Source organism: Buceros rhinoceros, unplaced genomic scaffold, assembly GCF_000710305.1.
Source record: "Buceros rhinoceros silvestris isolate BGI_N320 unplaced genomic scaffold, ASM71030v1 scaffold16176, whole genome shotgun sequence".
NCBI classification, from domain to species: domain Eukaryota; kingdom Metazoa; phylum Chordata; class Aves; order Bucerotiformes; family Bucerotidae; genus Buceros; species Buceros rhinoceros.
In genome coordinates, this window is record NW_010419461.1 from 29,010 (window position 1) to 50,290 (window position 21,281).

The 21,281-nt window shown below is 37.1% G+C and overlaps 1 protein-coding gene across 2 annotated transcripts in view; it reads right to left on the reverse strand.

Moving 5' to 3' along the window:
• The window catches only part of KLC1 (kinesin light chain 1), a 27,362-nt gene extending 8,604 nt beyond the window's left edge, over positions 1–18,758 (reverse strand). For both annotated transcript variants that reach the window (XM_010138935.1, XM_010138934.1), the window contains exons 1-12: positions 18,498–18,758; positions 15,212–15,442; positions 13,471–13,549; positions 11,381–11,606; positions 10,828–10,915; positions 10,006–10,107; positions 9,197–9,370; positions 8,945–9,044; positions 8,124–8,173; positions 7,968–8,035; positions 6,383–6,491; positions 2,938–3,099 (exon numbers count right to left, since the gene is read on the reverse strand). In XM_010138935.1, coding sequence (XP_010137237.1) covers positions 2,938–3,099; positions 6,383–6,491; positions 7,968–8,035; positions 8,124–8,173; positions 8,945–9,044; positions 9,197–9,370; positions 10,006–10,107; positions 10,828–10,915; positions 11,381–11,606; positions 13,471–13,549; positions 15,212–15,442; positions 18,498–18,758 — 1,650 coding nt within the window. The remainder of the gene's footprint in view (positions 1–2,937; positions 3,100–6,382; positions 6,492–7,967; positions 8,036–8,123; positions 8,174–8,944; positions 9,045–9,196; positions 9,371–10,005; positions 10,108–10,827; positions 10,916–11,380; positions 11,607–13,470; positions 13,550–15,211; positions 15,443–18,497) is intronic.
• Positions 18,759–21,281: the final 2,523 nt, after the last annotated feature.

The window sequence follows — 21,281 nt, forward strand, 5'->3', positions numbered from 1 at the left end:
ATCGGAAGACCAAAATCTAACCAAGGATTATGTTTCAAACTAAATTGCGTATGTTGTTCATACTTCATCTGTGCAGGATTGAATAAATTGAAGTCTGAATTCCAGTTACAAGTATTCGATCTGTGAATAGGCTAAATATTCCTGTGGTCCTAAACCAGTGGTGATGCTGTAAGTAATGATAATGATCCAACGAACAAAGGCTAAAAAAATTTGGTGGATATAGAGTGTAACTTCTATTATGTTAACTAGCATACTAGGAATAGCAGACAAGCTTTTGAGTACTTGAAATAAAAACAGTGAACTTTCCAGTTAAACACTGACTCCATGATTAACAAAACACCTTTAAAACATGAGCTTAGGTTAAAAAAAAAAGATTTCCTAAATCCAGTGTAACAAATGAGCAAAAAACCCCTCAAAGAGATACCCATTTCTATGGTGAAGATTAATTGCCAAATTTTTATGTCACTCAGAATGAGAATCACCTTATTGCTTTTACTTAAACCTCCATACCATCGTCTCCTGTACTCTGTAGCTGCTTTCTACAACGCTGCTCTGACTGTCTGACGCTTCTCACGTTTCAAAACAACTCTTACCAGCTCGTCTCCTATCTGTCCCGCAACTGGCTGCAAGATCAATTTTCAAGAGTGCCAGTTACGGATACCCAGTCATGTTTAATACACCAGCACAGTACAGGACACAAATCTAGGGATTGCTACCTTGAATTTTTAAGACAAACTGTTTCTTTGCATCCAGTATCTTTGGTTAACTTTTAAGGGATGGACTTTATATGAAGCATGTAAACACACTACACAACCTCACACAGCATGTTCATTTTAATAGTAAATGACAGATTTACTTCCAATAGATATTTCAGTTCTTTTTGGAAGAATGTTAAGATATTACATCAAAGCCTAAAATACTTAATAGTGATTGCATTCCGTATGGAAGTAATTTAATTACAATAAATCTTCCAACATATATTTTTATTGACATTTGTTGCTTTACGCACGTCACTTATTCTCCAGCATCCAAGCACATGAGTCAGCTTGGCCCCTTCAGAAGAATTTACAGATAAAAAGGCAGGCTTCTCTTCAGGCTCTGCCCACAGAAGGATCTGCCTGACAAAAAATTCTATCATGCTTTAAGAATCAGAATATTTTGTCTGGAGGCAACACACAGGGGTAAAAAAAAAAAAACCTACACAATATAAGAGAAGAGGAAAGGACAGTACTGGGAGAAACAGGGTAGAGGGAGAGAGAGTTGCCCACTTTATGTAAAAGATGAAATATAAAACACTTTCTCTTAAGGGGGAGAAAAATAATGAAGATGAGAATAAAGCAATGCCACTTCAGCACACTAAAAATGAAGTTTGTTTGCCCCAAGAGGTCAAAATTAAATTTTCCAGATCAACGGATTTTATTACTGAGTTTGACTCAAATATTGACCTAGAAATACTGTCTATAGCTTTTCCACAGAAGGCCTTTTCAATTCAAAGCCTGCATGCTTGTTTAATTAATGTCAATAACAGAAAAAAAGTTTAATCCACTTAGAACGTATAGTCATGCAAAGTACAGCGAAAATTAAGAGGAGTACAGTACACAGTTCTAACACTGAATGGGCAAAATGAGAATTAAAAGGAGTTACCCAACCTTACTTTGGCCTTATTAATGATGCAGTATTATTCACAACAGATGCTGATTGACTGTCTTGGCACTGAGAACACCAATGCCAAGAAAACAATGAGAGAAAAGCAAGATAGAAGGAACATTCTCCTTAAAGACTAAAGCAGTACGTGTTTTATCAAGGTTTCTTTGGAATGCTAAACTTTTTTTCATGTGGCTAAAAAAGAAAAAAAGATTGCTATTATAAGAGAAATGAAACTTTAGAACAGTCAATACTGCAAAGTAGGCTACTTCCCCTCCCACAAAGCAAAAGAAGGCACCACCACTTTCATAATCTAACAGAATATTTTCAGCAGAACTGCAGCTGGGAGTCCGTTAACAGTGCAACACACATCCCATTGCCAGCAATGGGATAAAGCATGGGAAAGCTGGCGACAGAAGCAAACAGCTACGTAAGCCACACCGTAACTGGAAGCTTGCACTGTCTTTCAAACCGAAGGAAAACGACGGTTAGAGGAACGTAATCACATTATACGTATGTTTTCACTTAATGACAATCAGTGTTATACAGCACAGCCCATACATGGGAACAAACAAACAGGAATAAGCCCCGATTGCAGGCAAATTCTAATACAGGAAAGTGGTATCAATATTTCACTTAAGAAATGTGAATTTACTATCACATTGTTATGTGATGGCACTGCCTCTTAAAACGGATTGTAGAGCAGTTTGAAAAGTTACGTTCTTTCCTCTAACAAGCTCGGTAAGGAGAATATTGGAATTATTTTAATGTTAGACTGATAACTTTAATTTACTTTGAAATTGTTAACACTTAATTCATCTCCACAGCAAATATTCTTTGTGATTCCAACAGATGCTGTATTTTTAAAGAAACATTTAAAATACAGACAAATACGGCATCAAAAGGACAAAAGCAAAAGTAAGTTAATTGCCGGAGTATTTCTACCGGTAAAAAGAAACCACTGACAAGCAATTGTACACCAGACCATAACCAGGACACTCAATCAGCATTAAAAAACTCAGAATTAAATACAACTGCTTGGGATTCTTGAAGAAATTTCACCATTCAGGACAACAACAGAAAGGTGTTTTAAAATATTATGGTTCTTTTACACTATATTATGATAAAAAAAATGTTAGTCTTCATTTCTTAATTGATTCTGAAAAATTACAAAATACAAAGTAGATCAACCAAGAAACTACTGAAAACACGATAGGCTGGAGAATGGACAACCATGTTTGTTATGGTGATAATTTATCTAGGCTATTTTCTTCAACTGTGTACTGTACTTACCCCGTTCCATTCTACGCTCATACTCACTTCCTCGCCTCCATCAGGACCACTCTCGTACTTTACCACATCAACATTGAGGCTTTCTCGGCTTCGCCTTCTTTCTATGCTCTCAGGGTCATTCAGCACTTCAGCAACTCTCTGTTTATGAACAGTATCAAGACCCTGAGAATTGGATAAAAATGGGAAAAGGTTTTATTTTATTACAAGCTGTATTAACTACAACTTACACACAACAAGAGAAAGAACTCAAACCAACCCGTGACTCCACCACCCCGATACTGCTTTCAAAGGCCAGTTAAGATGAGCAGCCCTTTATATATCGCAGGAATCAACATAGCCTGAAGTGGACAGACAGTTTGGTAGTTTGAGAATTCAGTGACCTGCCATTCTTTTCCTCCTTCTCTGTCACTTATCAAAGCCTTATGGTGTTCATGTCACTTACCTGAAGCCATCTGGCCACCGGCTTTATATTTAAGCAATTTATAGACCATGAACAGTCAATGTAATTCTCAGTTTTCCAACTATCAAGTGGTGCAGTATTCACCCACCTTTACAAAGAACACTGCAGGCGTGTGAATATCTAATACTTAAGACACAGCTTGTGTTAATTAAAAACACTGACATATGGCACTTGGCAGAGTAATTTATCCTTCAGAAAAAAAAAATCAAGCAGAAAATAAGCTTATAATAGAACAGACTATATATATGGTCAATGAAGTGTTTACTTTGTGTTAAAGAATGCCCATCAATTATCGAATAATCCTTTAAGTATCTTAAAAGTGCTAGAATACCTTCTATGAAAACCCTGCACTAAAAAGAAAGGCAAAATCTTTTAACACAGAAACTAGGAAGTAACAAGGCTCAAATCATAATTTTCAGTATTGTTTTCTTTACACTAAACCTTCTCCACATCATAGGTGGTATTTACTGACAGGAAGAGATCCCAGACAAACGACTTACAAGTAGAGAAAATATTCTGCACCTTTCACAGCACAGCATTATCAGCAAATGCAGCCAATGATCCGTGCAACAAATGCATAAAGGCTGCCACAATACAGAAAGTGAAAATTATGCCAGAATTCCACTTAAAAGTGCCTGAATAAGAATGAAAGTTGTTTTAGTGGCATGGAGAAATCAGATTCTTAGTTCCCATATACTGCTTTCCAAAGAGCAGAACAGCCCTCCCTAATGGAGGAAACATGAAACCATCATAAAACGGTCATATATTTTCACTTCCACATGGCTGTATGGTGCAGAGGAGTGGCTAGAGATCTCAGCAGAGAAGCACAGGCTCAAAATGGCCAATCCTTTTAGCAGCACAGAACCGAAAAAGCATGTAACTATTCAAAATTACCCCTAAGGAGGTGATGTATCACAGACAGCTTTGAGCAGAGCCTAGAGTCTACTGTCTCTCATTTACCTCACATTAAAAAAAAACCAAAAAAAACCCAAAAAACACACAAAAGGACAGTGAACTGCACTCTCCCAGATTGTTCAATTCTGTCACGCGAGATGAAGAACTTCACTGGCCTTCACAAATCTAGTATATACATTCCAGCAGCTAAAGCAAACAAAACATGTTGCTAGTAAGACAGTATTGTTTCCTGCACGTCTAAATCTTGTGCTGTGTGCAAGGTATACATTCCTGTACAATGGTATAGTTGGTATATGATGTACGTTGAATACAAACAGTAGCAGTGGCAGCAAGCCGCCAGACAAGGAACTCTTTCTGCAGTGGTACTAACAAGCCAGACGTAGGCTGATTAAATAGGGACTCTAAAACAGACTTCTCCAATAGGAAGATCCTCCCATCCTTAATTCCCAAATAACCATTTCCAAGCTTCCCAATAAATATTTGAACTTGAGAAGCTGGTTCTCTGTTTTGGTGGGTTTTTTAATATAAAAAACAGAAACAAGCATAACCACAAGCTAAGTTTTCTTCCAGTCTCTCTATTACTATTGTATTATGCCAATTTATCCTGGCTGTATCTGTTCATTATCACATGTAATGGGAGCAATAAAACTAAGAACTAAAGCAAAAATGTTAAGATGCACTGCACATTCCTTTATCTTCAAATCACATTTGAATGAGACATACCAAAACGAACCTTCAGTAACAGTATGTGAAAAACACCCTCAGCAAAAGAAAGGATCTGCATCAACTATTCCCCCCTACCCTTGAATTTTCCTCAATGAAGAACTTTTCTCACAGATTCATACTTCCCTCTTGCCAGTTTCATTCCATTTATTTGGCAAACACAAGTTTTCCATCATTTTTGTGGAAGAATGAACTTATGCCAGCTTATATCAAAGGAAACTTGCTGAATTTTCTACAAGAGCATGAGATTTGTCAGGAAGATTTCTGCTCTTTTCCTCTTCCAGAAGAAAAGACACAGAAATCTGCTTCTATGTACAAACACTGCAGTATCATCATTTAAAATACAGCTTTAAGTCAGTATAATCAACAAAACCCAGTACTTTATCAATAAAGATATGGTCCATCGCCTATGTCAGTTCACTTGAATTAAGAACTTGAGCTTAGAATTTCATGTGAACATATTAAAAAAACCTCATGAAACAAAAAACCACTTCTGAAAAAAATACAAATCTTAATTATTACATAAAAAGAAAACTAAAATTGAACTTTCCAAGGTTGTTTTTATTTACTTATATTCTTATTTTGCTTTCCATTTTAACCATGATTGACAAGCCATGTTTGCTTGTCCAGTCTTAAGTACTTTTATAAAAGACTTTGTATCAAATCATCCAAAAAGGGAAGGAAAAACAAAAAAAAACCCAGTAAAACCCTAACAGAAAAACAAACTCCCACATTCTAAGACTGAGAAAAGATTACCTGAACAGCAGATTTGAGAGCACAGAGATAGCACAGAACTTCTCCACGTTAGAAGAGTAACAGTCCCCCCCTCAAACTGTAATATCCACCCCATCAGTTTGCAGAAGTAACAGAAACAGCAACTGATACATTTACAATGCGTTTATAAGGTCTGCACCGGTCAGTCAGTTGTATGCAGAATCAGAGCATTTGGAAGTCTGACAGCTCCATATTAAAAATAGAACAGCATTACTGGCAAAGGAGATTATCAGCAGAAACTTTCCATTTTCCCCTAGCTGCAGTCTCTCTCACAGCACACGTAGCCAGCTGAGGACTGCTGGCCGACATGGTGGTCTCTGCTCTTCCATTTTCCATGTATTTCCAGCCCCAGTTTGAATCACGCCCCCAAGTACATGGTGCCACTGCCCCAGCAATTAACCAGTTTGCAAGCATTAAGGTGTTACCAGTTTATTAGCAGTTCAGACTGAATTTAGGGTGGCACCAGACACTGAACAGCTAAGTTTATATATTCTTCTTGTACAATAGATACTAAGTTGAAAATCTGTATGACCACAATGCAGAAGTATCATTAAGGTGATTTTTCATACTTGCCTGTTTACGAGATCTCATTGCTGCCTCCTCTAATGTTTCAGCAGCTTCAAATTTGCCCTGTCGTCTGTAAAGTGCTCCAAGGTTCTTTAAGGTAGTTGTTACTGTTGGACTATCAAAAGAAAAAGTAAACAAAGAAATGTGTGTGTATATATACAGACACACAAAACTCTTATCAATTCACAAACTAATAAAAACTTAAATATAGTATTTATCACATTTTTGGTAGTTCTCCAGTAAGCTTGTCTTGAAATATACTATCCTGTACCTGACGTGCACTGGAAGGGGTTAACAGATTTTCTAAGTGCATCATCATTATCAGCTCACGCTACAACTAGTCAACAGCCCTGAAACTGGAAGTGAGTAACCAGCCTCTAGATCTGCTCAAGAGAAAACTGGAGTGCCATATCCTTGTGTTTCTCAGATGCACCCTGAGGTGAAAGTTTAGCTCAATCGGAGTTTGTCCAACTGAATAATTGTGAAGCTTCCAGAAAATATGCCTACTTACATATACACAGTGACCATTACTGTGGCGTGTGTTAGTCACAAAATAAATTAACAGTTCTTCTCAGCAGCTTTCACTTAATACCTGTTTGCAGTTTCTATGCATTCAAACCATGCTTGAACAACAAAGGGAAGAAAAGTATCACACATTCCATTACAAGTCTCACACTCCAACAAGACATTTTTTGTTTCAATGACACAATGGGAATTAGCTCAGTCACAGAATTGTTGCATAGGTTTTGCTCCAGTAGCAGCAGAGAAAAGATTTCCTCATTCATTAGAATGAACTAGTACGTGAAAAACAAACCAACAAACTGTATTGCACCCAGAGCTCAGGATGGAGAAAACAGAGCAAATTTCAACAGTACAAAGGTTCTGCTGCTTCTTAAATATAAGAATTCAAGCACTGAAGAAACAAAATAATCCTCACTGTACTGTATTATCAATACTAGGTGCAGGGGCTTTTTCTTACATTGTACTACCTGCTCGTTAAAAAAAAGGTAGTTAAGGAACAAAATTAAAGCAAACAAGTATTTCACCACGTATAATCAAAGCTGAAGTCCCTGTTTCTCTTATTCCATTTTAAAGCACACATTTTCATTCACACAAAACTATATTCTTTAAGCCTTAGCTCTTAAACTCAAATAATGCTGAATTGTGACAGTTTAACTTTATTTTCCTGTGCCAGCTAGAAAACTCAAGGCTCAGTTATTTTCCCAGTCTCCTCTCTGCTTCTGGCCCTCTCTAGAGGACTTGCTGGGGCAGGGAGAGCACATATGCCAACCAACAGTATAAAAGGAAAGAAAGGTGACCTATGCTTCCACGTGAAGGACTGCCAAGAACACAACTGGTGAATTTTAATGTCACTTACTAGATCTAGCCAGCTTAGATTAAAAGCAACCTTGGGACATAAAAACTGCTACTATGTTCCTGAAAGCCCGTGTTGGGGCCTGAATTTTTAATTCTCTGTTTTTTATAGTCCTAACAAGTGGCTGGTTTGGTTTCATTTTTAAACATTCTTTAATCTGACATTTCTGGATAATGGGTATTGCCATGTTGTCTGTCCTGTGAAGAAATTACCTACCTGTCAACTTTGCAAGCTTTGTACCAGCCACCGTATTCTCCAAAAGATGTGCCATCTTTTTGCTTTCCCTAAAAAAAAAAAAGTAACATTGAAGAAAAATAACCGATCTGCTACTTAGGTAAGTGAAAGCTGCAAAAAATATGACAATGGCCTTACTTTGCACTCTTCCCTCTCTTCTGCATGCATCCAAATGGGCTTATTTTCACCTGATGAAACAGAAGAAGAAATTGTATATAGTATTAGTCCATACTATAGCAGATAAATAACACATGCACCTCTTTTCTAGTTTTACAATTCTGCTTTTTCCTATCTCAAGGTAGAAACAGTTACTTCCAATAAGCTTTGAAGTCAGTATATGCTGCCATTGATTTGTCATGTGTCTAGCTCTGCACTAGAAAGCAAGCATTTATTTCTTTTATCATAACAACTGTTTTGACACCTACTAAAAGGTGCATACACTGCTGTCATGAAACGTATGACAATTCTTCACTGTGATTTTCAGTTGATAAAATGCATTTGATTTCAATGTACACCATAATTCACAATTTAAGGGGTTTCCCCCCCCATCCTTTACATGTATTAATGGAGGGCTCACATTAACGATGAGTTTATTGTATCATTAAAAACCCTGCACTGATGGTTTCCTGTGACTGGAAAGTGGCATATATTTTTCTGCATCTATAAAAATATCAAAACCGATTTTGGTTGGGTATAAGATCAATTATTCCAGAGATATAATCCATAAAACACAAACCTACCAAGTCTACCTCATGTAAGAAAAACTTTTGAATCAAACACTAGTGCTGTATTTAAATGCTTTATGATGAATGTACTTCAACACATCTATTGTCTCATTTTTTAAACCTACCTCAAGCAGACAATATTAATCGCGATATAATTAACTTCTTGCACATTTTATTTCACAGTAACTACAAAAATGAAACATACATTCAAATCTAGGGACTCAAGTCTCTTACCATCTACAGAGCCAAACTCCCGTTCATGAGCACGAGTAAGAATCTCTTTGTATAAATTTTCCGCTTGCTTGAATTTGCCCTGTTTTAGATAGCAGGATGCCTAGAAACAAAATACCCCCCGCCCAAAAGATATTAGCATGCTGTTTTATTTAACTTGATAAAAAACAAACAGAATACATGATGAATAAAGTTGCACTTCAAGTCATCAGAAAAATCTTACTTTTTCTTAGATTTACTTTATAAAAGGCATACCAGGTTATTCTTTGTTTTTGCAACATTTGGATCATCTGGTCCCAGCTTAGTTTGGTAAATTTCCAGCGCCCTCTGATAGTAGTACTCAACCTCCTCGTATTTACCCTGGTTCTGGCATAGTAAAGCCAAGTTATTTAATTGTTTGGCAACGTCAGGGTGATCTTTCCCCAGGACCTGAAAATCAAATAACGTTGCATTAAAACATTGCCAGTCATCATACTGGGGTTTAGAAATGCATCATTTAGAAATGTCCCATTAGTTTTTATTCCTCAAATTCAACATGAGGATAATAAAAGCAAAATTTGCATTTGAAAGATATGAAAATTACTCAACTCTATTGCAAACTGAGATTGATGCAGAAGAATTCTTAACAGGAACAACGTAAGTAGTATAATAACGTTATATATGCAGCGTATTTTACAAAACTGAAGGCATTCGGTCTCATGGACTAGAATAATTATCCACGTAGTCACAGAATAATCAACTTAAATTTTAATGATGTTTCATTCTTAATTCCAATGCTCTTGTCAGAGCAAAGATTACTTAACTATCAAAGCGTAATGAAGAAGATAAAGAAAACTAGTTACAAAATGAAAGAATTTAGAATACACCCAGAGTGCTCCAATAGCTCCACAGGACAACTGGAGTTAACTCCGTGAATTTCAGACACTACTAACTACTAGGGTATCACTAACTCTGTGCCTTACCTGGCAGATCTACCCAACCAAAACTCGAACAAAGTAGAAGTGTTTAACTTTGTCCTCTCCCTCAAAAAATCCATTCAAAGGTGCTGTATTCTTTACTCATACCTTTTCTCTGATTTCCAGAGCTCGCTTACACAATGGTTCAGCTTCTTTGTACTTCCCCCGTTTACCATAGAGTACTGCAAGATTGTTTAGAGTTGCTGCCACCTGTCAACAGCAGAGAAATATTAATTACATTGGTATTTGCTAATAGTAATATCCGACAAATGAACACATCTGCATTGAGGTTTTCAAATTTTCCATGCACAGGGTAGATATCTTGAAATTTGGAAATGAAGTAATTATTATTGAATGCATACATACGCTAACAAGGAAAGGGAACAAAGGAAATCATAAACCACTTTTGCTTAATTTGTGGAAGTGTCATTTAAGCACATACATTTTCTTCATATGCTCTTCTCTTACAGATTTACCCCTCGCATCTATATCAGAGCTGCCCTGCTTCCCATAAGCTACATGAAGTGAGATATCAGATTAATTTGAAACATTAAGTAGAAAAGCTTGATTTATGTCTCATTTAAAAGCAGTAGTAAACCCCATCAGAAGTACCCCTTCGATCTGAGTTTAATAAGGTGATTCAAGAAAATTAAAAATCTTTCTTCACAAATTACTTCCCACAGAAAATCCATGCAATCCAAAATCAAGTATGTGCGAGTCATTTGTGGTGAAACAGCACTGAATACAGTGCTCAAAAGGTTCTTTAAATATTCAAAGAAAATAAAGAAGGTTACACTGTGGCCTCCTACCTGTGCTGTTTAGAGATAACCCAGGTCTTAAAAACTTTCCTGTTGAGTTTAATATTACAATGAGTTCCAAAAAATTCAGTAAAAAACACAACTAAAATTATGATATTGCATGTATACAAACCGCTGGATGATCTTTGCCCAAGGTCTTTTCACGAATGGCCAAGGCATCATTCAGGAGATTTGCTGCATCTTTGTATTTGTTCTGGTCTCTAAATTTTAAAGAGTCACAATTAATACTGGGGATTCAGAAAAGAAAGTCATAAAAATGAAGATGACTTCAATACTGGCCTAAAGAACAAAAGAAGAGTAATGGAGAATATTTTCAGATGTCAGGAAGTAATAAGCCTGTAACTGTAAAGCAGTTTGCTGGCTGAGGACTAGCATGTACTGCTTCTACACTGCTGCCCAATTTACGCCTCAAGATTATCTTTAAGTGGGTAATCAAGACATGCTCCCTCAGTAGACAAAAAAACCCCACATCAAACCCAAAAATCACTCCCACATCGCTCCAAAGCAAAGACACAGGCAACTTGTTTGACTTTTAAGTATAGGGAGACATAAATATTGCAGGACCCTCCTAAGCGTTTTAATAAAAAAAAGCTAGTCTGAAGATTAGTAGGTTGTAACTAAATATTAACTATTTAACTAATATTTATCTATGTCAGTATACAAACCTGTACACCAAAGCAAGTATGTTCAACATAGTGGCAACATCAGGATGATCATGACCCGAAGTCTTCTCCAGATCTTCAAGTGCTTGTTTACAGAGAGGTACAGCTACCTCGTATCTACCCTGGGACGCGTACTGGATAACGAGATTATGAAGGGTTCTTAATCTTGCTGGAATTTCATAGCCACCTTGCTGGGCAGCAGCGGCTGCACTGCTGTGCTGCTGTTGAACTGAAGGGAATCCACAAGATTTCAAGTTATTTAAAAGTTTAGTTGTAACTAAAACATCTAACATTACTGCTCCATGACACAAAATGAGACTCACTCGATTTTATTTCTTCAATACAAAGCATTAGTATTAGAATGTACCTCACAGCAGTCATACTGTCTTGAACAGTGCAAATATGACCATTTTATTCTTCACATTCTGGCCAGTGTTTTATTAATATTATTTTATACTTCTGTTAGCTCAAAGGGCCCAATTTAATAAACCAGTGAAGAAAGTAGGAAACTATTTCAGCTCAGCAAACCATTAACAATTATCAAGATTATATCATAATTTTGCATTTACAAAGATCAACGTTTCTGCATGGAAAGGAACATTAACATGCAGGAAAAGCACAAATGACTTCATCCTTTTTCCTTTATTCCCCTTCTCTAAACATGGAGATTTTTTTGTTTCCCCGTATTTCCTATACCAAGGAGTACTTAAGGTTGGCACATAAAGGATTAAAACACCTCAGATGCCACAAATCACAGTTGCAAGAGAAAAGGCACTGAGTCATCAAAGCCAGTGCCTACCTTTAGGTTTTACTTAACAACGCTCAGGCTTAGCCACTTATTTTCTAGTGGCTACCCCCACCCAAATCTACTACCCCTTTTCTCTTCACCTGGGAGATTTCTGGCAAGATTAAGAAAATTCCCTCTTAATAATTTTCATTAAATTCTAGGCACACAGGATAAGGGCTCCAGCTGTGAGGCTGACTTTTTTCTTTCTATTAAGTAAAAACTCACTCTCATAGCAAGTGGGAGCCTTTTAATGTCAGTGGAATCATACAATTCAAAGCCTACACCTGCAGTCACTGCCTACCAAAGCACTGAGGCACCTCAGTGTCTTTCCTGGAGGTCAAGGAAATTACTAACGCATCAACTTTGACTTTTGGAAAGCTCAGTAAGGTAGATGAACTATGCAGGTATATAGACAGCTCTGCCATTCAGCTTTCCTGCTACAAAATTCTGAGCTCAGGAGGGAGTTCGTGGTCAACACCAACCCACTCTAAACTCTTCAAGTCTTCCTTCCATTGCTGGCTATGGATAGCAGTACCATGCTACCAAGAACACAGCGCATCTTCTGTATGTGCCCACAGAGGAAATTCAAAACTCTGCTGATTACAAACGCGGGACCCTTCAGACATTTTTAAATCATTTGTCTACTAAGACCTATTATATTACTAGCACACTGCTTATACACTACAATATCAACCCACTCTATAATACCAGCTTTATGCTGCCGCAGATAACGCATCATTTCACTAAGCAAGACTTAACAATGGCTTCCTTCAATCATGCTACCAAACCTCTCCTTCAAACTTCACTGCATATACATCAGTCCTGATCTGAAGACAATACTTCTAAAATGAGTAGCAAAACCAAGAAAGACAACCTTAGCAAAGGACAAAAGACTATAAAAGAGACTTCATACTGAAACCTGTCCCAAAATGTCAAACCAGATCATTAAAAAGGTCATTAACGAAATTCACCACCTGGGCAGACCATCAAAGAGCTTCAGTGTTTCAGAATCTGCCTCAGTCAATTCAAATACACTTTTCACACTGAGGCCCACAGGAAAGAACTGAAGTCAGTTCCAAGAACTTTACAACAGCTAGTAAACTCTCTTTAAAAGCCTAGGCTCCAGTTCTGTCCATATCAATGAACAGACTGTGCATCAGTGAACTGGTTTCCTTATTCTAACAGAGGCATTCACCGCTCTTGCTGTGACCCAGAGGACCTCAAGCACAGATTCATTTTTGTAAAGACCATCTTTGTATTCTGCATTGCAGAAATACAACAACATTGTAATTTAAAGTGCACTTACTCCCTTGTCCTTGGTCATCTTCATCATTGGGAAATAAGTCATCCAAAGGCTCTTTGGTGGAATCCGTATCTTTATCCTCCTATAGAACAACCCCAAACAAAGTGTTACACTTAAATCTAAGGCATAAAGAGACAGTCCATTTAATCAGCCATGTTAAAGGAAAACCCCACACCCAGAACTTAGGAATTAACAAGAATAACATTTCTCACAGAAGTTTTATGAAGATCTTATGTTCAAATGCATTTACACACTCTGCCCCAAAACAATACAGGACACCTTCAGAAGAGCCAGGAATAGAAATCAGGTCTCCTAGATTTCAGTCTCAATTTAAGCACACAAGAACACATTTTCTATTCTTACCCAGAAAGTACCAGTGAAGAGTAAGCGCTACTGAATACAGAACTGTCCACTGTTTGAGCTGTAAACACAGCTATGGATAGGCAAAGGAGAAGAATAAGGAGACTTCAATGTCTGTTGCAAAATAATAGATTTTGCAATTGCAATCTGTAAAGTTCAAAAATAAAAAAAACCCCAACCACTTGGAAGGAGGCTCATCTCCAACAGTCTCCATCTGGAACAATTTATTAATTTCCGCACAATCCATCAGTGCGTATTCATTTTAAACATCCAAAGATCATTCCAAATCCCACAACCATGTAAACTAAAGAAACAGACAATCCCTAATCCTGTCTCTTAAATGTGAAGTCTACACAATATTTTAAGTTCTAAGGAATGTTAATCCCAGAAAGGAGAAAAACCAGGAGCAGAAAACATTCCTTTTTTTCTAGCTCTCCATCCAACAGCTCTTCCCACAGATGAGAAAAAGACAACTGCTGCTGCTGCTGCTAGCATTCAAGTTCAATGGTGCCAAAGTCAGTGCTCTGCAAAAACAGCAGATTGATGGGACTAGATCTCACATGAGAAGTTCGTAATTTTAAATGTGCCGATTCCAACCTCATACTGAATATATACAATTGGTAATTTTAAAGACTAATAACAGAGACTATCCATAGGGTCCAATTTAGCAAAGCATCCTCAACCATATCTGCCAATCAAACATCAAATAATGGTACTATTTAGGCCATCTGCAGATTAAATCAACAGTCAGCACGTCAAAATCCAATATTTCCTCCTCCTGCCCCTTTTCTAGACAGGCTTCACTGACAGTATTCCGCTACAAATACCAACTCATAAAATAGTTCTGAGAAGTTCCACTTGCAACTGACCGAGACAACTCTACTCACAATATGTTAAAAAGGATTAAGTCAATCAGTCCATTAAGCGTGACTAAAACACATATATTTTCAACCATTATGTGGCTGAAATACATGAAAAACTGTTCTTTCCAAGACACAGCTGGGAAGGTGTGAATGCACAAAATGAGGTCTTTCTCAACAGAGACATCTAAGTTAAGGAACCAAAATCAAAAGGGTAACAAAAAAGGCAGATAATTCAGAAATCTATTTAAGTGATAAGCTACTTCTGTAAATTAAAATTGTATCCCTTTTCTCTCTGCATCTAAGAATACGTAACACAATGAGCTAGCTAAACACGACTGCGAGCATGCAGATGACCGCAGTGTCTGGCAGGTGGTCCTGAAAGGGACCACTAACATCCCATCCTGGTATAAATTCTCAACAGATAATAAAAAGCTACACTCTTGATTTCACTAGACAGAAACTAAATATTTTTCTTGCAGTGAAAAGAAGCCAAGCCCCCTATGTACTATACAGCTACTTACTGATGGTGAAATATCATCGTCGTATTTTTTTAATTGGTTCATGAATTCTAGATGTTTCTTTTCTTCCTCCAGTTGAGCCACAGATTGCTCGCTTTTCTGTAGCTTCTGTTGGGTATTGGCTAATTCATCCCGTAACCACTGATTTTCCTGGCATAGTCGGCGAACCTGAGCACGCAATTTCTGCTTCTCTGATTCCACTGCATTTAAATGATTTGACAAGGCCATCATTACCTAAAAAGCAGAAGGTGTCACATGACATACTTCCTCTAGAATGCAGTCCTGTATTTAGCATAAAAGTCTTTTATTCTTTAAAACCTATGTCAGTTGTGAAATGTAGTAAACATTTAGGTATCTTCTTTATATATCTGGTTCTCACTTTTTCTCTAAATGTTTGGGGGGGGGGGGTTTACCTTTTTTTCAAAACCTATGTCAGTTGTGAAATGTAGTAAACATTTAGGTATCTTCTTTATATATCTGGTTCTCACTTTTTCTCTAAATGTTTGGGGGGGGGGGTTTACCATTTTTTCAGCCAGAATTAACATAGAAGAACTCTTTACTAATGACTGTTTTCCTTGATGCTATCAGAAGCCAAGTTACTTTAAGAATTCCTTGAAGATCATATATAATCTTAAAATATATGAAAATTTTGAACCAAGATTTATATTACTGAAATAGAAATCCTTGTTTTTTCTCTAAATGTTTGGGGGGGGGGGTTTACCATTTTTTCAGCCAGAATTAACATAGAAGAACTCTTTACTAATGACTGTTTTCCTTGATGCTATCAGAAGCCAAGTTACTTTAAGAATTCCTTGAAGATCATATATAATCTTAAAATATATGAAAATTTTGAACCAAGATTTATATTACTGAAATAGAAATCCTTGTTCCACCAACATGAAATGGAGCAGCAATACTTTTAACTTGAAGGATCATGAAAATAACCTGAGACAGAGTTCTAATTTAGCAGATTTCAAACAGAAAAGGATTCATATAGACACTTACAGTTCATAAGGATGAACACTTCAGCGTAACAACAATAAATCAAAGGGACAGTTATGCTGCTGAGATCTAAATGTGCAACTGAACAAACAATTTATCTAAGTCCTTTATATGCACGTATCATAAGCTTGAGTGTGCAGACGTTTGATGTGTTTGAACAGTCATATTAAGGACAAAAAAATACAACAGCCATAAAAGCTATTTACTTGGACTGGTTTGGTTTTATTTTTTGCTACGCAAAGCTAATGAAAAAGGAGCTCGCTAAGTGGAAGTCAAACACTACATACAGATGACAATCTCTTTTCACTGGTTGGTAATCCCCCACTGATACAGTACAACGGCTGACAGCAATCCCAGGAAGCACACCATGCAGGAATGGGCCTCCGGTGATAATACAAATCTTCTTTTAGATGAAATGCTAATCACATGGGGATGTCAGACTCATCTCCTCAATTTCATGTTTCTTTAAAACAAAGTTACCTTCAAGTGTTTCTAAACTATTTCATGTCAAACATTGTGTCCTTAGCTGAAGGGTCAGGTTTCAAAACACACGTCAAGCCTTTAGAAACTAATTTTTCCAATAAAGTTAAGAAAAACTCCAGGTATTTTTTCCTAATACCAGTCTAAATTGCCAAACTTCAGCACTTATTTACCTGTTCAACAGTGTTAATAATTTAAATTACTTGGTCTATCCAAACAGCGCCATTTGTAACATGAGAAAGTACGTTTAAGGAAGTTGTGACAACAGGGTCAATATATTCAAACATTGGACAAGCTACAAGAGCAAACTAAAATCCTTTGTGATCTTATTCTCTAGAATTAATGGAAAGAAAAGTTTTATTCCTTCTTCAGCAGTTTCATTTTCATATGGAAATAACACGTCATCAAACCTTCATCACCATCACAAAAACATCAAGAAAATATTTCCATGCCTTCATTTAAATACTGCATAACAAAAATACTACTACATTGCTGCAACCCAAACCGTGCAGGAAGAGAGGGCCTATGGGATCTGAGAGCAGTCTCAAGTGTAACTGCTTTCCTAACAAAGACAGTAAACGCAGACTTCTTGGCTCCTCCTTGCCACAGTTCACCAAACACCATGAGGCACGAACACAGCAACTGAGTCTGCTGAGTCCCACAGGGCCAAGAATCAGACATCCACCACCACATCAAGGTTAGGAGAGATAAGGTACTCATTTACTCACAGCTTCTACAAACATCCATCAGAGGTAACTCAACTACTGCAATTTTATTCCGTATTTCTAGTATCTTCTTCCAAACAAGGGATCAAATCCTGTACGATATGCCTGGGGTTCTACATTCCCCCGTCTAGTAATGCGTATTTGTTCACTCTCTCAGGCCTCTATTCACCACGATGAAACGCACACAGCTTCCCGACCACCATACAGCTCGATCTGGATGAGAAGATTGAGCACCGCTACAGACCAATATAATGCCTATTAATATAGAGTGAACTCACTGGCATTTTCAACTCATTTGCAAACACTCTGCCATTTATACCTATGACTGTGTGGCATCACGTCATTTCAGGTTTTTGACGTAGTACAAAATACCTTGCAGCTGGACTGATAGTCCTGACATCGTGACGAAACACACACCTGCACTCATCTTCTGCAGACGATACCATCATCGACTAAGACAGTTCACAGAAATCAACTCAGAGTCCTTTCTTTAACGCATCAGTGAAAGTTGTACAGCCTCTGTACTCAATTCTTAGCCTTTAAAATATTTTCAGATTCAGTTTTTGTTCAGTAAAATGTTCTATAAACATTAAAGATTCTTAAACCCCAGGAGCATCATGCACTACTGTAAAGAATCTCAGAATCAAGGGAATATAAACATGAACTTAAGATTATGGCAGAGCTCAAAGGTTGGAGCAAATTAATTTATTTGTGTGAGTGACCTCCCATGCAATACTTTAGAGTTAAAATGCCAAGGCTCTGTTCTTGAGCTGCTCAAACACTACCTGCCTAACGCAGGTAGTGGAATTCTTAACAGAAAACAGCAACTGTCTCACTGAAGTAAAGAGAGGGTCAGTTACGAGCTTCAGCGCTATGATACTGAACACATGAGTTCTGTAACACAGCAAGATTGACAATATCTACCACCATTAATTACAGCAGTCTTTTTCATTAACAAGCAGTAACAACAGAAACGTCCCAGATAATTCAGTAGGGCAACTAACAGTAAGCCCCAACTAATATTCAGTAAGGCAAATGTAAGTCCTCCCAGTCTGAAATGCTTTATTTCTACTACATTTTACCTGTGCTTCACTAAGGCCAAGCTCCAGCATTTCCAGTGACTTCCGAATCATGTTTGATTTTTCTTCAACCAGATTAGTTTCATCATCTTTCTTCAAACATTTCAGTGTTTCAAGTAAGCTCTGTAAAATTGAATTGTGTTCATTCTTCAGTGCCTCTAGTCCATTAATCACTTGCTTAGTTTTGGCGATGATTTCATCTTGGGTAAGCTTCTCCAACTTCTCTTCCTTTAGATACACCATTGTGGACATGTTTTCATACATTCTGAAATGGAAAAGTACACTAGTTAATCCAAAAGTAAATAAAAAATAAGCAGTTCTCTGTAACTGAATACAGCTTTCCTTTAAGAAGTCACTAAAGCATACAAATATGAAATTCATATTCACAATGCAATTAATTTTCGCCCAATTTTTACAGTGTTTTAAGTCCTGGGTTTGAACAGTGTTTCAAGATTTCCAGTTTCTGTTTTCAGATTTAATATTAACGCTAATTCATAAGCCAAATAACAACATAAAATAAAATATATATTACGACATGGCAGAAAGATTTCTAACAAGTGTTGAAAAATAGGGCTGCGCCTCCAGGATTCTGGTTTGTGCAAAAAGTAAAGCAGTGGTGTATAAGATATACTATAATAAATACAGCTATTTGCAGATGCCACTGATCTACAATTATCTATACAACTATCCACAAAAGAGAGCTTGAAGAACTACCATCTAACTCCCCTAAAAGGGTTGACCAGTCAGTCAATAATGACAAAAATCATCCTTTTCAAGTAAGGAAACACCTTCCTCATCCTTTTCCAAGGATGTTTCCACAGCCGTTATCACTACTGTACTTCGAAAATAACAACTATCCCCTGAGATTACTTCAAATTCATTATTGTAACTCTGAAGTTATGTATAGACATTTAATTGCCTACAGGTGCTTTGACAGAGTTGCAACAGCTGTCTCATGCTGGGAAAAAATGATTTGTGTAACACAACCCTCTAAAGAAAAATTTCACTGTGCTGTTTTGCCAGTACCTTGTCCACTACATTTAAGGCTAGCAAATCTCTGGATGTTTGTAAACACCTCTACCAAATGCAAATGAAGATCCAAAGAAGTTTAGAAACTCAAGTAATTTTACTACCACATGTGCTGCTACTGAAGCAACGAGCAAAGTATAAAAATGTAAAAATACAAATAGACACAGAAATCACTTGATCCTTTTTAAATGTCACCAGAAAAACATTCTATAATGAAAATAAAGGATTGAGAAACTTCTCCTTTACGCTGAAGATATTTATATCTTCAAGTGAAGCAGAAAGTATAAATTAGAATGAAGCTGGAAAGATTTGTCAAAAGCAATAAATTATCACATCTATATGAAGACACCGAGGGAAGCTTTGTCATCTAGCACTGTAAATGAATTAGCTAAACTGTATTAAAACTTTGTATAGAAACAAGACTAGTTTTAGAAGCAAGCCAAAAAAAACATTACAACCACCTAAATCTTGAATAAGAGTGCTGTAAGGAGCATGCATTATGCACCACTTCACGACGACAGCCAAAGTATGTACTCTTGTATTATGTTAAAAAAAAGAAAAGGTTGCTTTTTCTGTTTAGGTACATTCAAATTACCCTCTCTGGTATAATAACCAGCAATGGGATATCTAAAAGGCATAGCCCTTTGTCAAAAAAAGAGCTGTACACTACTCTGGTTTACTTTGTACTAAACTTTGTCTGAAAACACCCATCATCTGGGGAAGCAGTGAATTTGGTTTTACCACAGGTTAATACAAGAACTTTGTATTCACAAATACATGTAATACAGAGTGGGTACATCTGTGTAAAACATCTCATCTAGCACAGGAGGAGACACCAACTCACCAAAACCAGATCAGCAAAGTATTTACATATTTCCCATTTGTAACCTAAGAACTATTACCCAGAATGCTTAAATTATTTTTTTAAAGCACATACTCTCTAAAATTGCATAAAAAAATTAACTGCAATGTAATGTGAGCCAAAACTGTAAATATATGCTGCTGACATGGATAGTCATGGAGAAACTGTTATGGACTATGCTAACTTCAGCACGTGACTCAACCCTAACTACCACCAGCACGTTCTCACACCTCCAATTAACAATTTCCATCCTAAATGAAAGGAACTGAACCTTTGATCATAAGGGAATAAAAACAGCAGAGCACATCTAATGAAAATTTTGTATTAGAGAAGTTCAGAGAAATATGGCTTTTAAAGACCCAGAGTTTTTCTACAATATTTCAAAGTAAGTATGTGATCATTCATCTGCCTTAGGCGAACAGGGGTAGCAATTCCTTCCGTGTGCTTCAGTATTTTGTAGTCATTCTACAGCAAAGAGGGAAGGCAGGTGTGTACACGTATGTATGTAACGCCTGGTTAGATGCCGTCTAAAGAAAACCGGCACATTTTAACCACCACAGCAGAAGTTAGATGAATTCTAGGTGATGAATACAGGTAAGTTAACACTCGCTGTTACAAATGCACAAAACCAAGAAGCAATATCAAAAACTGTATATGCCAGGCCTTGCTATGGTCACCCTTCGTGCAAAAAGACTAAAGTAGCCTGGGAGGTACGACCTGACTTATGAAATCCAGCGAGAATTTAACAATCTGTGCGCACAATTACAATGAAGGTGTGAAACGGACACCGATTTGCTAGTGTAAGGAAGAAACGGTTGTCAGCTGATAGACAGAACACACTGCAGTTAACACTAAGAAAGGCTAAATCAAGAAAGAAGAAAGGAAAAGCAGGTTTA